The following is a 16322-nucleotide window of genomic DNA, read 5'->3' as shown; positions in this document are numbered from 1 at the left end:
GTTTCAAGCTGAAATCATCCTAATTTAAGGCTCTGTTGACCCAGGACATCGTGAGAGAACAGAGAAGATTCAGAAGAGGCCGGCATGAGGAGTTTATGAGGACATTCCACTGTTTAAGGACATTTTGTAATGAAAGACATGCGCTCAAATTCGCCGAGTTATCTGTGTGCGCCGCGACAGGAAAAACACCTCCGTGTTGAAAACCATTTGTAAAATTCAGGCGGCTTTTGATGGCTTTCAACAAGTGAGTAACTGAGAAATTGTTTAACAGCTTGGGCATGTTCCAACTTGCCCGTTAAGGTTTCCAACGGAGGTATTTTTCCTGTCGCGACCCCCCGCGGTCGGGTCTGGCCCGACATGCGACTCTGCCCGCACGTTCTTTCATTACAAAATGTCCGTTAACAATGGAATGTCCGAATAAACTCCTCATGCCGACTTCTTCTGAAAGTTCTCTGTTCTCTGACGACTTACTGGGTCAACAGAGCCTGAAATGTGGAAGTTTTCAACTTGAAACGGCGAGACGCTGCCGCCTCGAAGCGCAGATCGCCGTCAGGCGCCGTGGGCCGTCCTTACGGTGACACTACCAGACCAAAATCTCTCATCAGCCGTTAAAATTTTTACCGAAAACCAGCTGAATTTATCAAATAGTGTCCACTCAGTTGTGCCTTACAGTTTTGAAAAAAATTTTGATCAAACAAAGCAGCAGTCTCTGAGCCATTCCTAAACAATGAAAAAAATCGACGAGAGGGTGGGCGACTCCTCACTCAAAGACTGCCCACAAGCGAATGACGTAACCGACAGGCGTGAAAAAACTCTCGCATGCCCACGAGGGTTCAAGCATGTCTGATGTAATCACACGTGATTCAAATCCATATGGTTTTTGAAAAAAATAATAAGGTTGGATACTTTTCTAATAGACCTTGTATGTGCTTCCATACTCGATAGTTACTTATTAAGGCATTTATGTACTTCCATATCCGATAGTTACTTATTAAGGCATTTATGCATTTCTATACATGCATTTACGCACTTCCATACCCAGCAGTTATGTATTAAGGCATTTACGTGCTTCCATACACACTAGTTACTTATTAAGGCATTTATGTGCTTCCATACACACTAGTTACTCATTAAGGCATTTATGTACTTCCATACCCGGTAGTTACTTATTACGAAGTGGCTAAGGATATGTACATCCGTATCTTCTGCGGGACTGCTAAAGGTACGGACCGAGGAGAATTACGGCCAAGAGCTTTCCCCTAACCCTGACTGCCTGCGCATGCGTATCATGGGTGCGATAAAACAACACTTGGAACAACACTAATAACTGGACATCTTGACCTGTTTACAGCAAAGTAAGACTTTCTATAGTTGGACTTCTATGATCTTCAGACCAGCTGACTTGTTTACGGGTATGTAATGACTTTTATTGTCTCTGTAGATACGGGTCCGTACCCGTAGCCACGGCCTACTTATTAAGGCACTTGTGCACTTCCATACATGCATTTATGCACCTCCATACCCAATAGTTATGTATTAAGGCATACATATGCTTCCATACCCAATAGTTATTTATTAAGGCATTTATGTGCTTCCATACACACTAGTTACTCATTAAGGCATTTATGTACTTCCATACCTGATAGTTACTTATTAAGGCACTTATGTACTTCTATACATGCATTTATGCACTTGCATACCCAATAGTTATGTACTAAGGCATATATACCCTAAAATACCCAATAGCTATTTATTAATGCATTTATGTGCCTCCATACACACTAGTTACTCATTAAGGCATTTATGTACTTCCATACCTGATAGTTACTTATTAAGGCATTTATGCACTTCTATACATGCATTTATGCACTTGCATACCCAATAGTTATGTATTAAGGCATATATACGCTTCCATAGACAACAGTTAAGTATTAAGGCATTTATGTACTTCCATACAGCTAGTTACTTATTAAGGCATTTATGTACTTCCATACCTGATAGCTACTTATTAAGGCATTTATGCACTTCTATACACAATAGTTACTTATTAAGGCATTTATGCACTTCTATACACAATAGTTACTTATTAAGGCACTTATGCACTTCTATACATGCATTTATGCACTTGCATACCCAATAGTTATGTATTAAGGCATATATACGCTTCCATAGCCAATAGTTATGTATTAAGGCATTTATGTACTTCCATACATACTAGTTACTTATTAAGGCATTTATGTACTTCCATACATGATAGTTACTTAAGGCATTTATACACTTCTATACACAATAGTTACTTATTAAGGCATTTATGCACTTCTATACACAATAGTTACTTATTAAGGCACTTATGCACTTCTATACATGCATTTTGCACTTGCATACCCAATAGTTATGTATTAAGGAATATATACGCTTCCATAGACAATAGTTATGTATTAAGGCATTTATGTACTTCCATACAGCTAGTTACTTATTAAGGCATTTATGTACTTCCATACCTGATAGCTACTTATTAAGGCATTTATGCACTTCTATACACAATAGTTACTTATTAAGGCATTTATGCACTTCTATACACAATAGTTACTTATTAAGGCACTTATGCACTTCTATACATGCATTTTGCACTTGCATACCCAATAGTTATGTATTAAGGAATATATACGCTTCCATAGACAATAGTTATGTATTAAGGCATTTATGTACTTCCATACATACTAGTTACTTATTAAGGCATTTATGTACTTCCATACATACTTGTTACTTATTAAGGCATTTATGTACTTTAATACACAATAGTTACTTATTAAGGCACTTATGCACTTCTATACACAATAGTTACTTATTAAGGCACTTATGCACTTCTATACACAATAGTTACTTATTAAGGCACTTATGCACTTCTATACATGCATTTACACACTTGCATACCCAATAGTTATGTATTAAGGCATTTATATACTTCCATACACATCCTGTTAGGATACTTCAAAAAGCGATGCGTATATACTTTTATTTTTGGGACGCATGTTTTAAAAGCTGTCAGATGATGATCTTGCAGTCTTACCCGACCACATGGTCAGTTTTTCAAAGGCTTCTTCCTGCGTGCTGGAGTCCTCAGCCAGGATCACAGATGTGTGTGTGTACGGCAAAGGGGATCCCAGGCATGTGTTGTACTTTAGGGCCTCGCATGTTGTCGTTTTCTTGCAGTTATCGTCGAATATCGTCCCGTTTGGAGTCAAAACTGCCGCAGAGCCCGAGAGCCAGACAGGCCAGATGCAAAGCATCCCGAAAAAGCCAACAAAGGGGCCCCAAGTGTGGGAGGACATTTTGGTAGAGAGAAGATTCAAACTCCGGAGAGGAAAAAAAAAAAAAAAAAAAAAGAGAAGCACACAATCTGTTGCTTCTTTATAAATCCGTCTGCACGACAAACCCCGAGCTTATCATCACTGTCGATTCCCACTAAGTTTCCAAACCCGGCATGATCATAAAAGAAGCTGCATCAAAGTTTAGCCGCAGTTCTGACAAACTTTTTCAATCTGCGCGTCTCCTCCGACTCCTTCGGGACGAGCTTCGATTTCTTCATTATCCAAAGTCAAACACGGTCCAAATCCTCAAATAAAACTCACAGAACCAACGATAAACTACCCCAGAAAGCGTTTAAGAGTTTAGAGATAAAAAAAAAAGACATCAGGCCGAGAAAGTTCGCCCTCCCCCAACCCAAAAAAAAAAAAGGAGAGAAAGTCTGGATGAAACAGGAGCTGCAGCTCTGATGCTCCTCCCCCTTCTCTGGAACGATACTTTTTTAATTAAAAAAAAAATGTAATTCTTCCTTTGTGCATCTGAGGAAGTGCATTTTGTGCCGATTGTTTTCTTTCTCTGCTTATTTTGTTGTTGTCATCTTTGATTTTGTTCATGAAGGACAGAAACAAACCCCCCCCCCCCCCCCCCACATCCATCACATTACTTATTCATCATTTTGGACATTTGTCTTGACAAACACATACAATTCATACAGGTTACAAATACAGTTAAACTGTTATGACCTTGAGTTTGACCAAAGGTCATGTAGGTGTGCAGCTGAATATGTCCCCCGAATATAATCATCTAACCTTGAATCATTCTACCCTTTGGTACAAATCAGCTCATTCACAAACTCAAAGTAGAGTCTGACTGATATGGTGCACCTGGAACATATTCACAGTGCTTCACTTTTTCCACATTTTATATTACAGCCTTATTCCAAAATGGAGTAAATTCATTTCAATTCTGTTCACTACACCCCATAATGCCAACATAAACACATAAAAGGTTTTTTTATTTTTGCAATTTTTAAAAAAATAAAACACAAAGAAATGATGTGTACATAAGTATTCACACCCTCAATACTTTGTTGATGCCCCTTTGGCAGCAATTACAGCCTCAAGTCTTCTTGAATATGATCGCACCTCTCAAGCTTCATCAAGTTGGATGGGGAGTGCCGATGCACAGACATTTTCAGGTCTCTCCAGACATGTTAAGTCGTATTCAGGTCTGGGCTCTGACTGGGCCACTCAAGGACATTCACAGAGTTGTCCTGAAGCCACTCCTTTGATATCTCAGCTGTGTGCTTAGGGTCATTGTCCTGCTGAAAGATGAACTGTTGCCCCAGTCTGAAGTTAAGAATGCTTCACTGAAGGGATGGTGCCTTGTTTCCTCTAATATAACACCTGGTATTCACGCCAATCTTTGAGGCGCAAATCTAGGGCACTGAAACATTTCTGCTGCTTTGAAGGTCCCAATGAGCACAGTGGCCTCCATCATTCATAAATGGAAGAGGTTTGGATCCACCAGGACTCTTCCTAGAGCTGCTCACTCATCTAAACTGAGCGATCATGGGAGAAGGGCCTTAGTCAGGGAGGTGGCAAAGAACCCGATGGTCACTCTGTCAGAGCTCCAGCATTCCTCCATGGAGAGAGGATAACCTTCAAGAAGGACAACCATCTCTCCAGCAATTCACCAATCAGGTCTGTATGGTAGAGTGCCAAACGGAAGCCACTCTTTAGTAAAAGGCACATGGCAGCCCATCTGGAGTTTACCAAAAGGCACCTGAAGGACTCTCAGACCATGAGAAACAAAATTTTCTGGTCTGATGAGAAAAAGATTGAAGTCTTTGGGGTGAATGTTAGGCATCGTGTTTGGTGGAATTACACACCATCCCTTCAGGGAAGCATGGTGGTGGTAGCATCATGCTGTGGGAAATTTTTCATTGGCAGGAACTGGGAGACTCGTCAGGATTGAGGGAAAGATGAATGCAGCAATGTACAGAGACATCCTGGATGAAAATCTGCTCCAGAGCACTCTTGACCTCATACTGGTTCATCTTTTAGCAGGAAAATGCCCCTAAGGAATAAGGCTATAACAGAACAATCTGCAAAAAAAGTGAAATGCTGTGAATACTTTCTGTGTCCACTGTATCTGGACAATTGGCAACATGCAGTCAAGTGTTAGATTTACTGTACTTACAGTCCATGTTTTAATCAGAAGGAAAGCCTAATCCTTTTGTAATAAATTAAAAGTGACAAAGTGACAAAGTTTTTTAATTCAGCACACAAAATATTCAAATAGAAAAAAATGAACAATTCCACAAACAAACACAGACAAAACTAGTGAGTCCGAAAGGGTGTGGGCTGAAGCAAAGCTTATTAGCGCCCACCCCTGCTAGTACAAGTCCAACAATTCTAATCAGTCATATTTACATAAATATAAATTCACTACTACATGTCGACACACAGACATACACATCAATATACTATTCACTTATAATTATATTTATATAGTACCAGATCATAAGAAAGTCGAATCAAGGCACTTTACGGCAGTAAGGACTAACCTTACCAACCCCCAGAGCAAGCACTAGGCAACTGTGGTGAGGAAAAACTCCCTATAAGGAAGAAACCTCAAGCAGACCAGGCTCTTGGGGGTAAATAATAAATTATAATAATATAATAAATAATAAATTCAATTATCCAAAAGCGAGGTGGAGATATGCTCTGGAGAGAAAGGGAATGAAATTCAACAAAACAACAAAATACGTGCATGTGTGTGAATGAGGGATGCATTTAAATGCTTGGGGTCAAGGGTCAGTGATAGAGAGGTGAAGAAGAGTGCAGTTTTTTGTGACAGACGATACAGCGGCTGAGATGAGAGACGGACAACCTGCTGGGGCGACTTAACGGGAGCAGCCAAAAGAAGTGTTTACATAAAGACTCACATGCAGAATTCGACATTTGTAAACTGTTTATATAATAGCATATGTGTGCAGGCATGGGTGGGGTGAGCACTGTTCATAAGGACATGACATCACTTTCCTTTGGGACATTCATAATGGAGTTGTGCTCCTCCGTTCATCTTAAGGTGGCTGCAAATGTGATGAGTGATTCTGGAACATGCAACACAAATGGCGGCACGCTCCTTTATGCTGAAGTGTTATTGCACTCTGTTGTTTGCGTGGCTGCACATACGTCATTTCTAGCTTGCTGTTCTGAGAGTGAAGATGGGTTAATAATTCCCTCGTCTGCAAGTCTGTTTGGGCCTCCTTAAATTCCACAGCAACAAGGCTGCCTGAATGAATCAAGAGGCAAAAGCAGGGACCACACACAGAGCCACACACAGCGCCCCACACACATACACACACTAAAATCCGGCATTGTAACAGGCACATAAACTGTATTTACAACTTTTCTTACATTGTACTCTGTTGCATCTTTTGCATAAGAACACCTAAAAACATTCTAAATGACCTTTGACACATGTGTGACACTAAATTTGTGATGTATTAATTTGCACTAAACAAAAAACAGGCACATAATCAGCACAAACCCGGCGCCCTGGGCAAACATTGATGTTTACCATTGACAAGTCAAGTAGCACTTTTCTGCAGAAGGCTTTTGCAAAGTACACTCCAGTGATTTTGACCTTTGATCTCACAACCAACAGGCTACTTGGGGTCACTTTGCTGAACACACACACCAAGTTTGATGACAATCAGGCAATTAGGGAAAAAGATATTGTGCTCAAAATATATTTACAATGTACACTCCAGTGACCTTGACCTTTGACTCTCAAGTCAATATCCATCTTGGGGTCAACATAAATAACACATGGCTTCTTGGGGTCACTATGCATAACGCATATCCCAAGTTTGGTGACAACCAGGCAATTAGAGAAGAAGATATTGTGCTCAAAATATATTTACAATGTACACTCCAGTGACCTTGACCTGTGACTCTCAAGTCAATATCCATCTTGGGGTCAACATAAATAACACATGGCTTCTTGGGGTCACTATGCATAACGCATATCCCAAGTTTGGTGACAACCAGGCAATTAGGGAAGAAGATATTGTGCTCAAAATATATTTACAATGTACACTCCAGTGACCTTGACCTTTGACTCTCAAGTCAATATCCATCTTGGGGTCAACATAAATAACACATGGCTTCTTGGGGTCACTATGCATAACGCATATCCCAAGTTTGGTGACAACCAGGCAATTACGGAAGAAGATATTGTGCTCAAAATATATTTACAATGTACACTCCAGTGACCTTGACCTTTGACTCTCAAGTCAATATCCATCTTGGGGTCAACATAAATAACACATGGCTTCTTGGGGTCACTATGCATAACGCATATCCCAAGTTTGGTGACAACCAGGCAATTAGAGAAGAAGATATTGTGCTCAAAATATATTTACAATGTACACTCCAGTGACCTTGACCTGTGACTCTCAAGTCAATAGCCATCTTGGGGTCAACATAAATAACACATGGCTTCTTGGGGTCACTATGCATAACGCATATCCCAAGTTTGGTGACAACCAGGCAATTAGGGAAGAAGATATTGTGCTCAAAATATATTTACAATGTACACTCCAGTGACCTTGACCTTTGACTCTCAAATCAAATCAAATCAATTTTATTTTTATAGCGCCAAATCACAACAAACAGTTGCCCCAAGGCGCTTTATATTGTAAGGCAAAGCCATACAATAATTACGGAAAAACCCCAACGGTCAAAACGACCCCCTGTGAGCAAGCACTTGGCGACAGTGGGAAGGAAAAACTCCCTTTTAATAGGACGAAACCTCCAGCAGAACCAGGATCAGGGAGGGGCAGTCTTCTGCTGGGACTGGTTGGGGCTGAGGGAGAGAACCAGGAAAAAGACATGCTGTGGAGGGGAGCAGAGATCAATCACTAATGATTAAATGCAGAGTGGTGCATACAGAGCAAAAAGAGAAAGAAACACTCAGTGCATCATGGGAACCCCCCAGCAGTCTAAGTCTATAGCACAGGGGTGGGCAACGTGTTCCAGAAAGGGCCAAGAGTGTGCAGGTTTTCTTTGCAGCCACTGATTCCACCAGGTGATTTCACTGATTAACTGATTCCATCTGCTCAAAGTGATATTAATCAGTGAAATCTGTTGGGAAAGTGTAGTGACACGGACCCACAACAGGGGGCGTAAATGAACGGACAATGGAAGGAGTTAAATTAGAACACTTTACTGTTGTGAATGTCACAACCAAACACAGCAGATTACAGAATGTACACAAGTCAATTAATAAAGGTGTCATGTGGGCAGGCTCGACGATAGGAGACGCCCGTCTGGAGACGAACCGGAACCACACGATTTCCACCGCCACCGAACCCGAGGGATACTGGAGCCGCCAAGTCCCGAAGTCCCCAGGTGGCCACCGTCTCGGCGTGTCGGATCTGGTACTGCTGGCAGAAAACAAAAACAGTCAAGTGTGGGTGTGTGTACACCCAGTAACAATCCTGGTGGGAATTCCACCTCCACCTCTCACTCAATACGTGTTGCAGCGATCCCTCAGAGGAAAGAGTGCCGTCCTGCACAGCCTCCACAAACTAGGGACCGGTACTCCTGCAAACACTCACAATAGATAGATTTAGTAAATTACCACAAAGGCTGAGGATATTACCTCTTGATGAAGATGATATCTCGGCAATGTGGTGGAGGTGTCTGCCTGCTTTTATTCCAGATGTGGAGTAGATGATCTGTGACAGCTGTCATGGTTGATGGGAGGCGGCAGCCCGCACTTCAGGCAGGGCGCCCTCTGGTGGTGGGCCAGCAGTACCTCCTCTTCTGGCGGCCCACACAACAGAAATCACCTGGTGGAATCAGTGGCTGTAAAGAAAACCTGCACCCTCTTGGCCCTTTCTGGAACAAGTTGCCCACCCCTGCTATAGCAGCATAACTAAGGGATGGTTCAGGGTCACCTGATCCAGCCCTAACTATAAGCTTTAGCAAAAAGGAAAGTTTTAAGCCTAATCTTAAAAGTAGAGAGGGTGTCTGTCTCCCTGATACGAATTGGGAGCTGGTTCCACAGGAGAGGAGCCTGAAAGCTGAAGGCTCTGCCTCCCATTCTACTCTTAAAAACCCTAGGAACTACAAGTAAGCTTGCAGTCTGAGAGCGAAGCGCTCTATTGGGGTGATATGGTACTATGAGGTCCCCAAGATAACATGGGACCTGATTATTCAAAACTTTATAAGTAAGAAGAAGAATTTTAAATTCTATTCTAGAATTAACAGATATGCTCTCTCCTTCTAGTCCCCGTCAGTACTCCAGCTACAGCATTTTGAATTAACTGAAGGCTTTTCAGGGAACTTTTAGGACAACCTGATAATAATGAATTACAATAGTCCAGCCTAGAGGAAATAAATGCATGAATTAGTTTTTCAGCATCACTCTGAGACAAGACCTTTCTAATTTTAGAAATATTGCGCAAATGCAAAAAAGCAGTCCTACATATGTGCTTAATATGCGCATTGAAGGACATATCCTGATCAAAAATGACTCCAAGATTTCTCACAGTATTACTAGAGGTCAGGGTAATGCCATCCAGAGTAAGGATCTGGTTAGACACCATGTTTCTAAGATTTGTGGGGCCAAGTACAATAACTTCAGCTTTATCTGAGTTTAAAAGCAGGAAATTAGAGGTCATCCATGTCTTTATGTCTGTAAGACAATCCTGCAGTTTAGCTAATTGGTGTGTGTCCTCTGGCTTCATGGATAGATAAAGCTGGGTATCATCTGCGTAACAATGAAAATTTAAGCAATGCTGTCTAATAATACTGCCTAAGGGAAGCATGTGTATAAAGTGAATAAAATTGGTCCTAGCACAGAACCTTGTGGAACTCCATAATTAACCTTAGTTTGTGAAGAAGATTCCCCATTTACATGAACAAATTGTAATCTATTAGATAAATATGATTCAAACCACTGCAGCGCAGTGCCTTTAATACCTATGGCATGCTCTAATCTCTGTAATAAATTTTTTTGGTCAACAGTATCAAAAGCAGCACTGAGGTCTAACAGGACAAGCACAGAGATGAGTCCACTGTCTGAGGCCAAAACAAGATCATTTGTAACCTTCACTAATGCTGTTTCTGTACTATGATGAATTCTAAAACCTGACTGAAACTCTTCAAATAGACCATTCCTCTGCAGATGATCAGTTAGCTGTTTTACAACTACCCTTTCAAGAATTTTTGAGAGAAAAGGAAGGTTGGAGATTGGCCTATAATTAGCTAAGATAGCTGGGTCAAGTGATGGCTTTTTAGTAATGGTTTAATTACTGCCACCTTAAAAGCCTGTGGTACATAGCCAACTAATAAAGATAGATTGATCATATTTAAGATCGAAGCATTAATTAATGGTAGGGCTTCCTTGAGCAGCCTGGTAGGAATGGGGTCTAATAGACATGTTGATGGTTTGGAGGAAGTAACTAATGAAAATAACTCAGAACAATCGGCGAGAAAGAGTCTAACCAAATACCGGCATCACTGAAAGCAGCCAAAGATAACGCTATGTCTTTGGGATGTTATGAGTAATTTTTTCTTTAATAGTTAAAATTTTATTAGCAAAGAAAGTCATAAAGTCATTACTAGTTAAAGTTAAAGGAATACTCGGCTCAATAGAGCTTTGACTCTTTGTCAGCCTGGCTACAGTGCTGAAAAGAAACCTGAGGTTATTCTTATTTTCTTCAATTAGTGATGAGTAGAAAGATGTCCTAGCTTTACGGAGGGCTTTTTTATAGAGCAACAGACTCTTTTTCCAGGCTAAGTGAAGATCTTCTAAATTAGTGAGATGCCATTTCCTCTCCAACGTACGGGTTATCTGCTTTAAGCTGCGAGTTTGTGAGTTATACCACAGAGTCAGGCACTTCTGATTTAAGGCTCTCTTTTTCAGAGGAGCTACAGCATCCAAAGTTGTCCTCAATGAGGATGTAAAACTATTGACGAGATAATCTATCTCACTCACAGAGTTTAGGTAGCTACTCTGCCCTGTGTTGGTATATGGCATTGGAGAACATAACAAAGAAGGAATCATATCCTTAAACCTAGTTACAGCGCTTTCTGAAAGACGTCTACTGTAATGAAACTTATTCCCCACTGCTGGGTAGTCCATCAGAGTAAATGTAAATGTTATTAAGAAATGATCAGACAGAAGGGGGTTTTCAGGGAATACTGTTAAGTCTTCAATTTCCATACCATAAGTCAGAACAAGATCTAAGGTATGATTAAAGTGGTGGGTGGACTCATTTACATTTTGAGCAAAGCCAATCGAGTCTAACAACACATTAAATGCAGTGTTGAGGCTGTCATTCTCAGCATCTGTGTGGATGTTAAAATCGCCCACTATAATTATCTTATCTGAGCTAAGCACTAAGTCAGACAAAAGGTCTGAAAATTCACAGAGAAACTCACAGTAACGACCAGGTGGATGACAGATAATAACAAATAAAACTGGTTTTTGGGACTTCCAATTTGGATGGACAAGACTAAGAGACAAGCTTTCAAATGAATTAAAGCTCTGTCTGGGTTTTTGATTAATTAATAATCTGGAATGGAAGATTGCTGCTAATCCTCCGCCCCGGCCCGTGCTACGAGCGTTCTGGCAGTTAGTGTGACTCGGGGGTGTTGATTCATTTAAACTAACATATTCATCCTGCTGTAACCAGGTTTCTGTAAGGCAGAATAAATCAATATGTTGATCAATTATTATATCATTTACCAACAGGGACTTAGAAGAGAGAGACCTAATGTTTAATAGACAACATTTAACTGTTTTAGTCTGTGGTGCAGTTGAAGGTGCTATATTATTTTTTCTTTTTTAATTTTTATGCTTAAATAGATTTTTACTGGTTATTGGTGGTCTGGGAGCAGGCACCGTCTCTACGGGGATGGGGTAATGAGGGGATGGCAGGGGGAGAGAAGCTGCAGAGAGGTGTGTAAGACTACAACTCTGCTTCCTGGTCCCAACCCTGGATAGTCACGGTTTGGAGGATTTAATAAAATTGGCCAGATTTCTAGAAATGAGAGCTGCTCCATCCAAAGTGGGATGGATGCCGTCTCTCCTAACAAGACCAGGTTTTCCCCAGAAGCTTTGCCAATTATCTATGAAGCCCACCTCATTTTTTGGACACCACTCAGACAGCCAGCAATTCAAGGAGAACATGCGGCTAAACATGTCACTCCCAGTCCGATTGGGGAGGGGCCCAGAGAAAACTACAGAGTCTGACATTGTTTTTGCAAAGTTCCACACCAAGTAAAGTCAATATCCATCTTGGGGGTCAACATAAATAACACATGGCTTCTTGGGGTCACTATGCATAACGCATATCCCACGTTTGGTGACAATCGGGGTAGTACGACTGAAGTTATCTCACTCACAAATGAAACATCGCATGACTGAACGATGTGATTCCCAATCCTGGTCCTTGGGACCCAAAGCACTTAACATTTTCCATTCGTCCCCGATATACTCAGACCAGATCAGATCAGTCAGGTGTTCAGCCAATCACCAGCTGGCTGGAAACACCTGGATTAGCTCATTATGTGCTGTGAGAGCAGGGACAAAGAGAAAATGATAAATACTTTGGGTCCTGAGGATTGGAAAACACTAGATGCCGTGGGGAAAAGAATCACAGTAAGGGACAGAAAGGGTTTAAAGCTAACATTCAAAACCCACGACTGAACTGTTTCTGCTCTCAAAGGTTACAGGTATCACGTTCCAGGCAGGGAAAAGGGTTTTGTTTTCCACACAGAAACTGAAGCTCTGTAGGTTTCTGCTGCTTCACCAAATGTGTCCTTAGAAGACCTTAGGGTTAAACCATTCCTATATTTTCACACATTATAATCGCAGAAAGAAGGCTTTTGACATTTTGAAACAAAACTAATTGCTTTTGTTTCAAAATGCTTGAAACACTGTTGAAACCCTTGTAACACAAAATTAAGAACCTCTTTCAGAAAACAATCAACTATGTTGGAGTATTCTACTTTCAAGATGCTTGAAAAAAAATAAATAAATAAGTGAGCCAACTGCTAGAGGAAATGATTTGTTTCAAACCACTTGAAAGTAAATGAACCACTTATTTGGGAAAATGATTCGTTACAAAATGCCTGAAACACTAAATTAAGCAGTTATATTAAAAAATAACCCTGTCTGAACACTCAGAAGATGAAATGAAACAGCTGTTACAGGAAAAATGTCCACTTTGTTCAACTAAACAAAGCAATTACGTCACAAATTGATTTGTTTCCAGATCTTGAAACAATTGCTTCCGAAAATGATTCATAAAATGAAACACTGCACACAAAATCAACAATTATGACATGAAAGGAACTAGCTGTTTCGAAGGTGAAGTAACTGCTTCATAAAATGACCCCAAACCATTTGAAACTAACTAAACCACTTGGTTGACAAAATGATGATTCACTGTTGAAACATTAAATACAGAAAATTATTCATTGCTGAAACAAATGGCTTAATTAACAAATTGCTTCATTAAGTGTTTCATCTGAACCAAATGCTTGAAAAAAAATAATTCTGTATTAAAACATGTAAAATGCAAATTAAAACCAATAGTTTAAAGTTTCACAACACCCAAAATCCTAATGAAACCAGTTGTTTCACAAAATAATTTATCATTTTAAAATTCTTGAAACTCTAAATAAAGATTTTTTTTTAGAAAAATACGCACCAATTTGTAACACAACATTAAGCAGCTGCATCATAAAATAATTGTTCCAAATGCTCAAAACCCTAAATGAAGCAAATGTTTCAGAAGATGGCTGAGTATAATTTTGTTTTCAACCCCACCGCCCCCGCCCCCACCCCCACCCGACCCACAGCGAAGGCAAAAAAACAAGCTTTTTGAAACTTTACCAAATGAGACAACTGCTTCAAAAAATGACTGAATGTTCCAATAAAATTCAAAACACTAAATGAAACAATTACTTTTAAAATGATTCCATCTTCAAAATGCTTATAAGATAAAAAAGCAACTGTTTCTGAAAATGATTCACTGCTTCCAAAAGCTCAAAACACAAAATGAGACAACTTGTTCTGAAAATAAATGTATTTTGAAGAAATCATGATTCAAATCAAATCCAGCTTCAAATCTAAGTCACAGTCCATCTGTAAAAAAAAAACTGGTGTAATGGTGTCACTGTCCAAATATTTATGGACCTCACAGTAAAAGCAATAAGCAAGGACCCAAGCATGTCAAAAAAGCTGCAATTTCAGGTGACTGAAGCGTGAACATGAAATTACATCATGTGCAGAGTGAACATGACCATGTTACAAAGAGTGCAAACATGAGTGTTCCTGTCAGTCAAAAACATCAAAACTCTAATGTAAAAAATTATAATTTTATATCTTTGTGTGGGAAAACCTGAGCACACCATCAAGTTAAAGTATTAAAAACACAACTGTAATGAATTATGAATTAATAATAATTAATTATTCAGGAAGGTTTAGGATGTGGTCTCCTTGTTTAGGATATACATTAATTATTCAGGAAGGTTTAGGATGTGGTCTCCTTGTTTAGGATATACATTAATTATTCAGGAAGGTTTAGGATGTGGTCTCCTTGTTTAGGATATACATTAATTATTCAGGAAGGTTTAGGATGTGGTCTCCTTGTTTAGGATATACATTAATTATTCAGGAAGGTTTAGGATGTGTTTCTCCTTGTTTAGGATATACATTATTTTACCAGTAAACACTATTCATTGCCTGGTAGAAAGCTGACCTTTGACCTAAATGCCGTTGACCTTCACCCAAATTCACCACCTTTGGCTGACCTTGCCAAGGCACTTTCAGAATGCACCTCCATGACTGTGCCATGTTTGGTCCAAATTGGTTTTAATGAATGACCCCAGTGATCTTGACCTCTGTCAAAATAAACTCTTTATAGGCAACCTAGTGATGACCTTTATACATATTCCAAGTTTGGTAGAAATCAGCCAAAGGCCCTGGGAGGGTGAGGCCAGTAAACACACAGATAGACATGACCTTGACCTCAATGATAGACCTTCGGCAAATTTGACCTCATCTCAGGAATTCCAGAATCCACTCAGCCAAGTCAAAATGAAAAATCAGTATTTTGACCTTTGACAGCAATGACCTTGACCCCAGTGAGCCAGAGCAGGTGGTTCTGTAGAATAAGAGTTAGACTGGCAACTGGCGTTCGATTATACTGTAGATCCTTGGACCTCAATGAGTGACCTTTAGCAAATCTGATGCCACCTAAACATCTGTGAAGCCCACCTACATACACTCTCCGGCCACTTTATTAGGTACACCTTGATAGTACCGGGTTGGACCCCCTTTTGCCTTCGGAACTGCCTTAATTCTTTGTGGCATAGATTCAACAAGGTGTTGGAAACAGTCCTCAGAGATGTTGGTCCATATTGACACGACAGCATCATGCAGTCGTCCATTCAACCAGTCTGCCCCTTCTCTTCTGACCTTTGACATCAATTAGATATTTTCATCCACACAATGCTGCTCACTGGACATCTTCTCTTTTTTGGACCATTCTTTGTAAACCATTGAGATGATTGTGTCTGAAAATCCCTGTAGATCAGCAGTTTCTGAAATACTTAGACCAGCCTGTCTGGCACCAACAACCATGCCATGTTCAAAGTCACTTAAATCCCCTTTCTTCCTCATTCTGATGCTCAGTTTGAACTTCAGCAAGTCGTCTTCACCACATCTAGACGCCTAAATGCATTAGGTGCCATGTGATTGGCTGATTAGCTATTTGTGTTAACAAGCAATTGTACAGGTGTACCTAATAAAATGGCCGGTGAGTGCATGTGTCAAGTTTGGCCCAAATTGGAGAGAAAAAAATAGCCAATATTGTTTCCCATGTACGATGGCATTTTAGGGCCACATTGAGTTTTTTTTTTTTTTTTCGAGAATAAAGTCATAATATTACAAGAATAAAGTCGTAATTTTATAATAAAATC

At 40.1% G+C, this 16322-nt stretch overlaps 1 protein-coding gene and 1 long non-coding RNA gene across 3 annotated transcripts in view; one reads left to right on the top strand and one right to left on the bottom strand.

Moving 5' to 3' along the window:
- Positions 1 to 3675, bottom strand: part of smo (smoothened, frizzled class receptor) — a 28237-nt gene extending 24562 nt beyond the window's left edge. The window contains exon 1 of one of the 2 annotated variants that reach the window (XM_034163594.1): positions 3071 to 3675. In XM_034163594.1, the coding sequence (XP_034019485.1) occupies positions 3071 to 3332 (262 nt within the window). In that variant the 5' untranslated portion in view covers positions 3333 to 3675. The remainder of the gene's footprint in view (positions 1 to 3070) is intronic. The other variant, XM_034163593.1, reaches the window with a different exon arrangement.
- A 10527-nt stretch (positions 3676 to 14202) lies between these two features.
- LOC117504395 lies at positions 14203 to 16278 on the top strand. Its single transcript, XR_004558786.1, has 2 exons — positions 14203 to 14970; positions 15021 to 16278. It is a non-coding gene; the product is annotated as an uncharacterized LOC117504395 (long non-coding RNA).
- The last annotated feature ends 44 nt before the right edge of the window (positions 16279 to 16322 follow it).

Source organism: Thalassophryne amazonica, chromosome 22 (genome assembly GCF_902500255.1).
Source record: "Thalassophryne amazonica chromosome 22, fThaAma1.1, whole genome shotgun sequence".
Lineage (NCBI taxonomy): Eukaryota > Metazoa > Chordata > Actinopteri > Batrachoidiformes > Batrachoididae > Thalassophryne > Thalassophryne amazonica.
The sequence above is the reverse complement of the archived record's forward strand: the minus strand, read 5'-3'. Positions and strand labels throughout refer to the sequence as shown.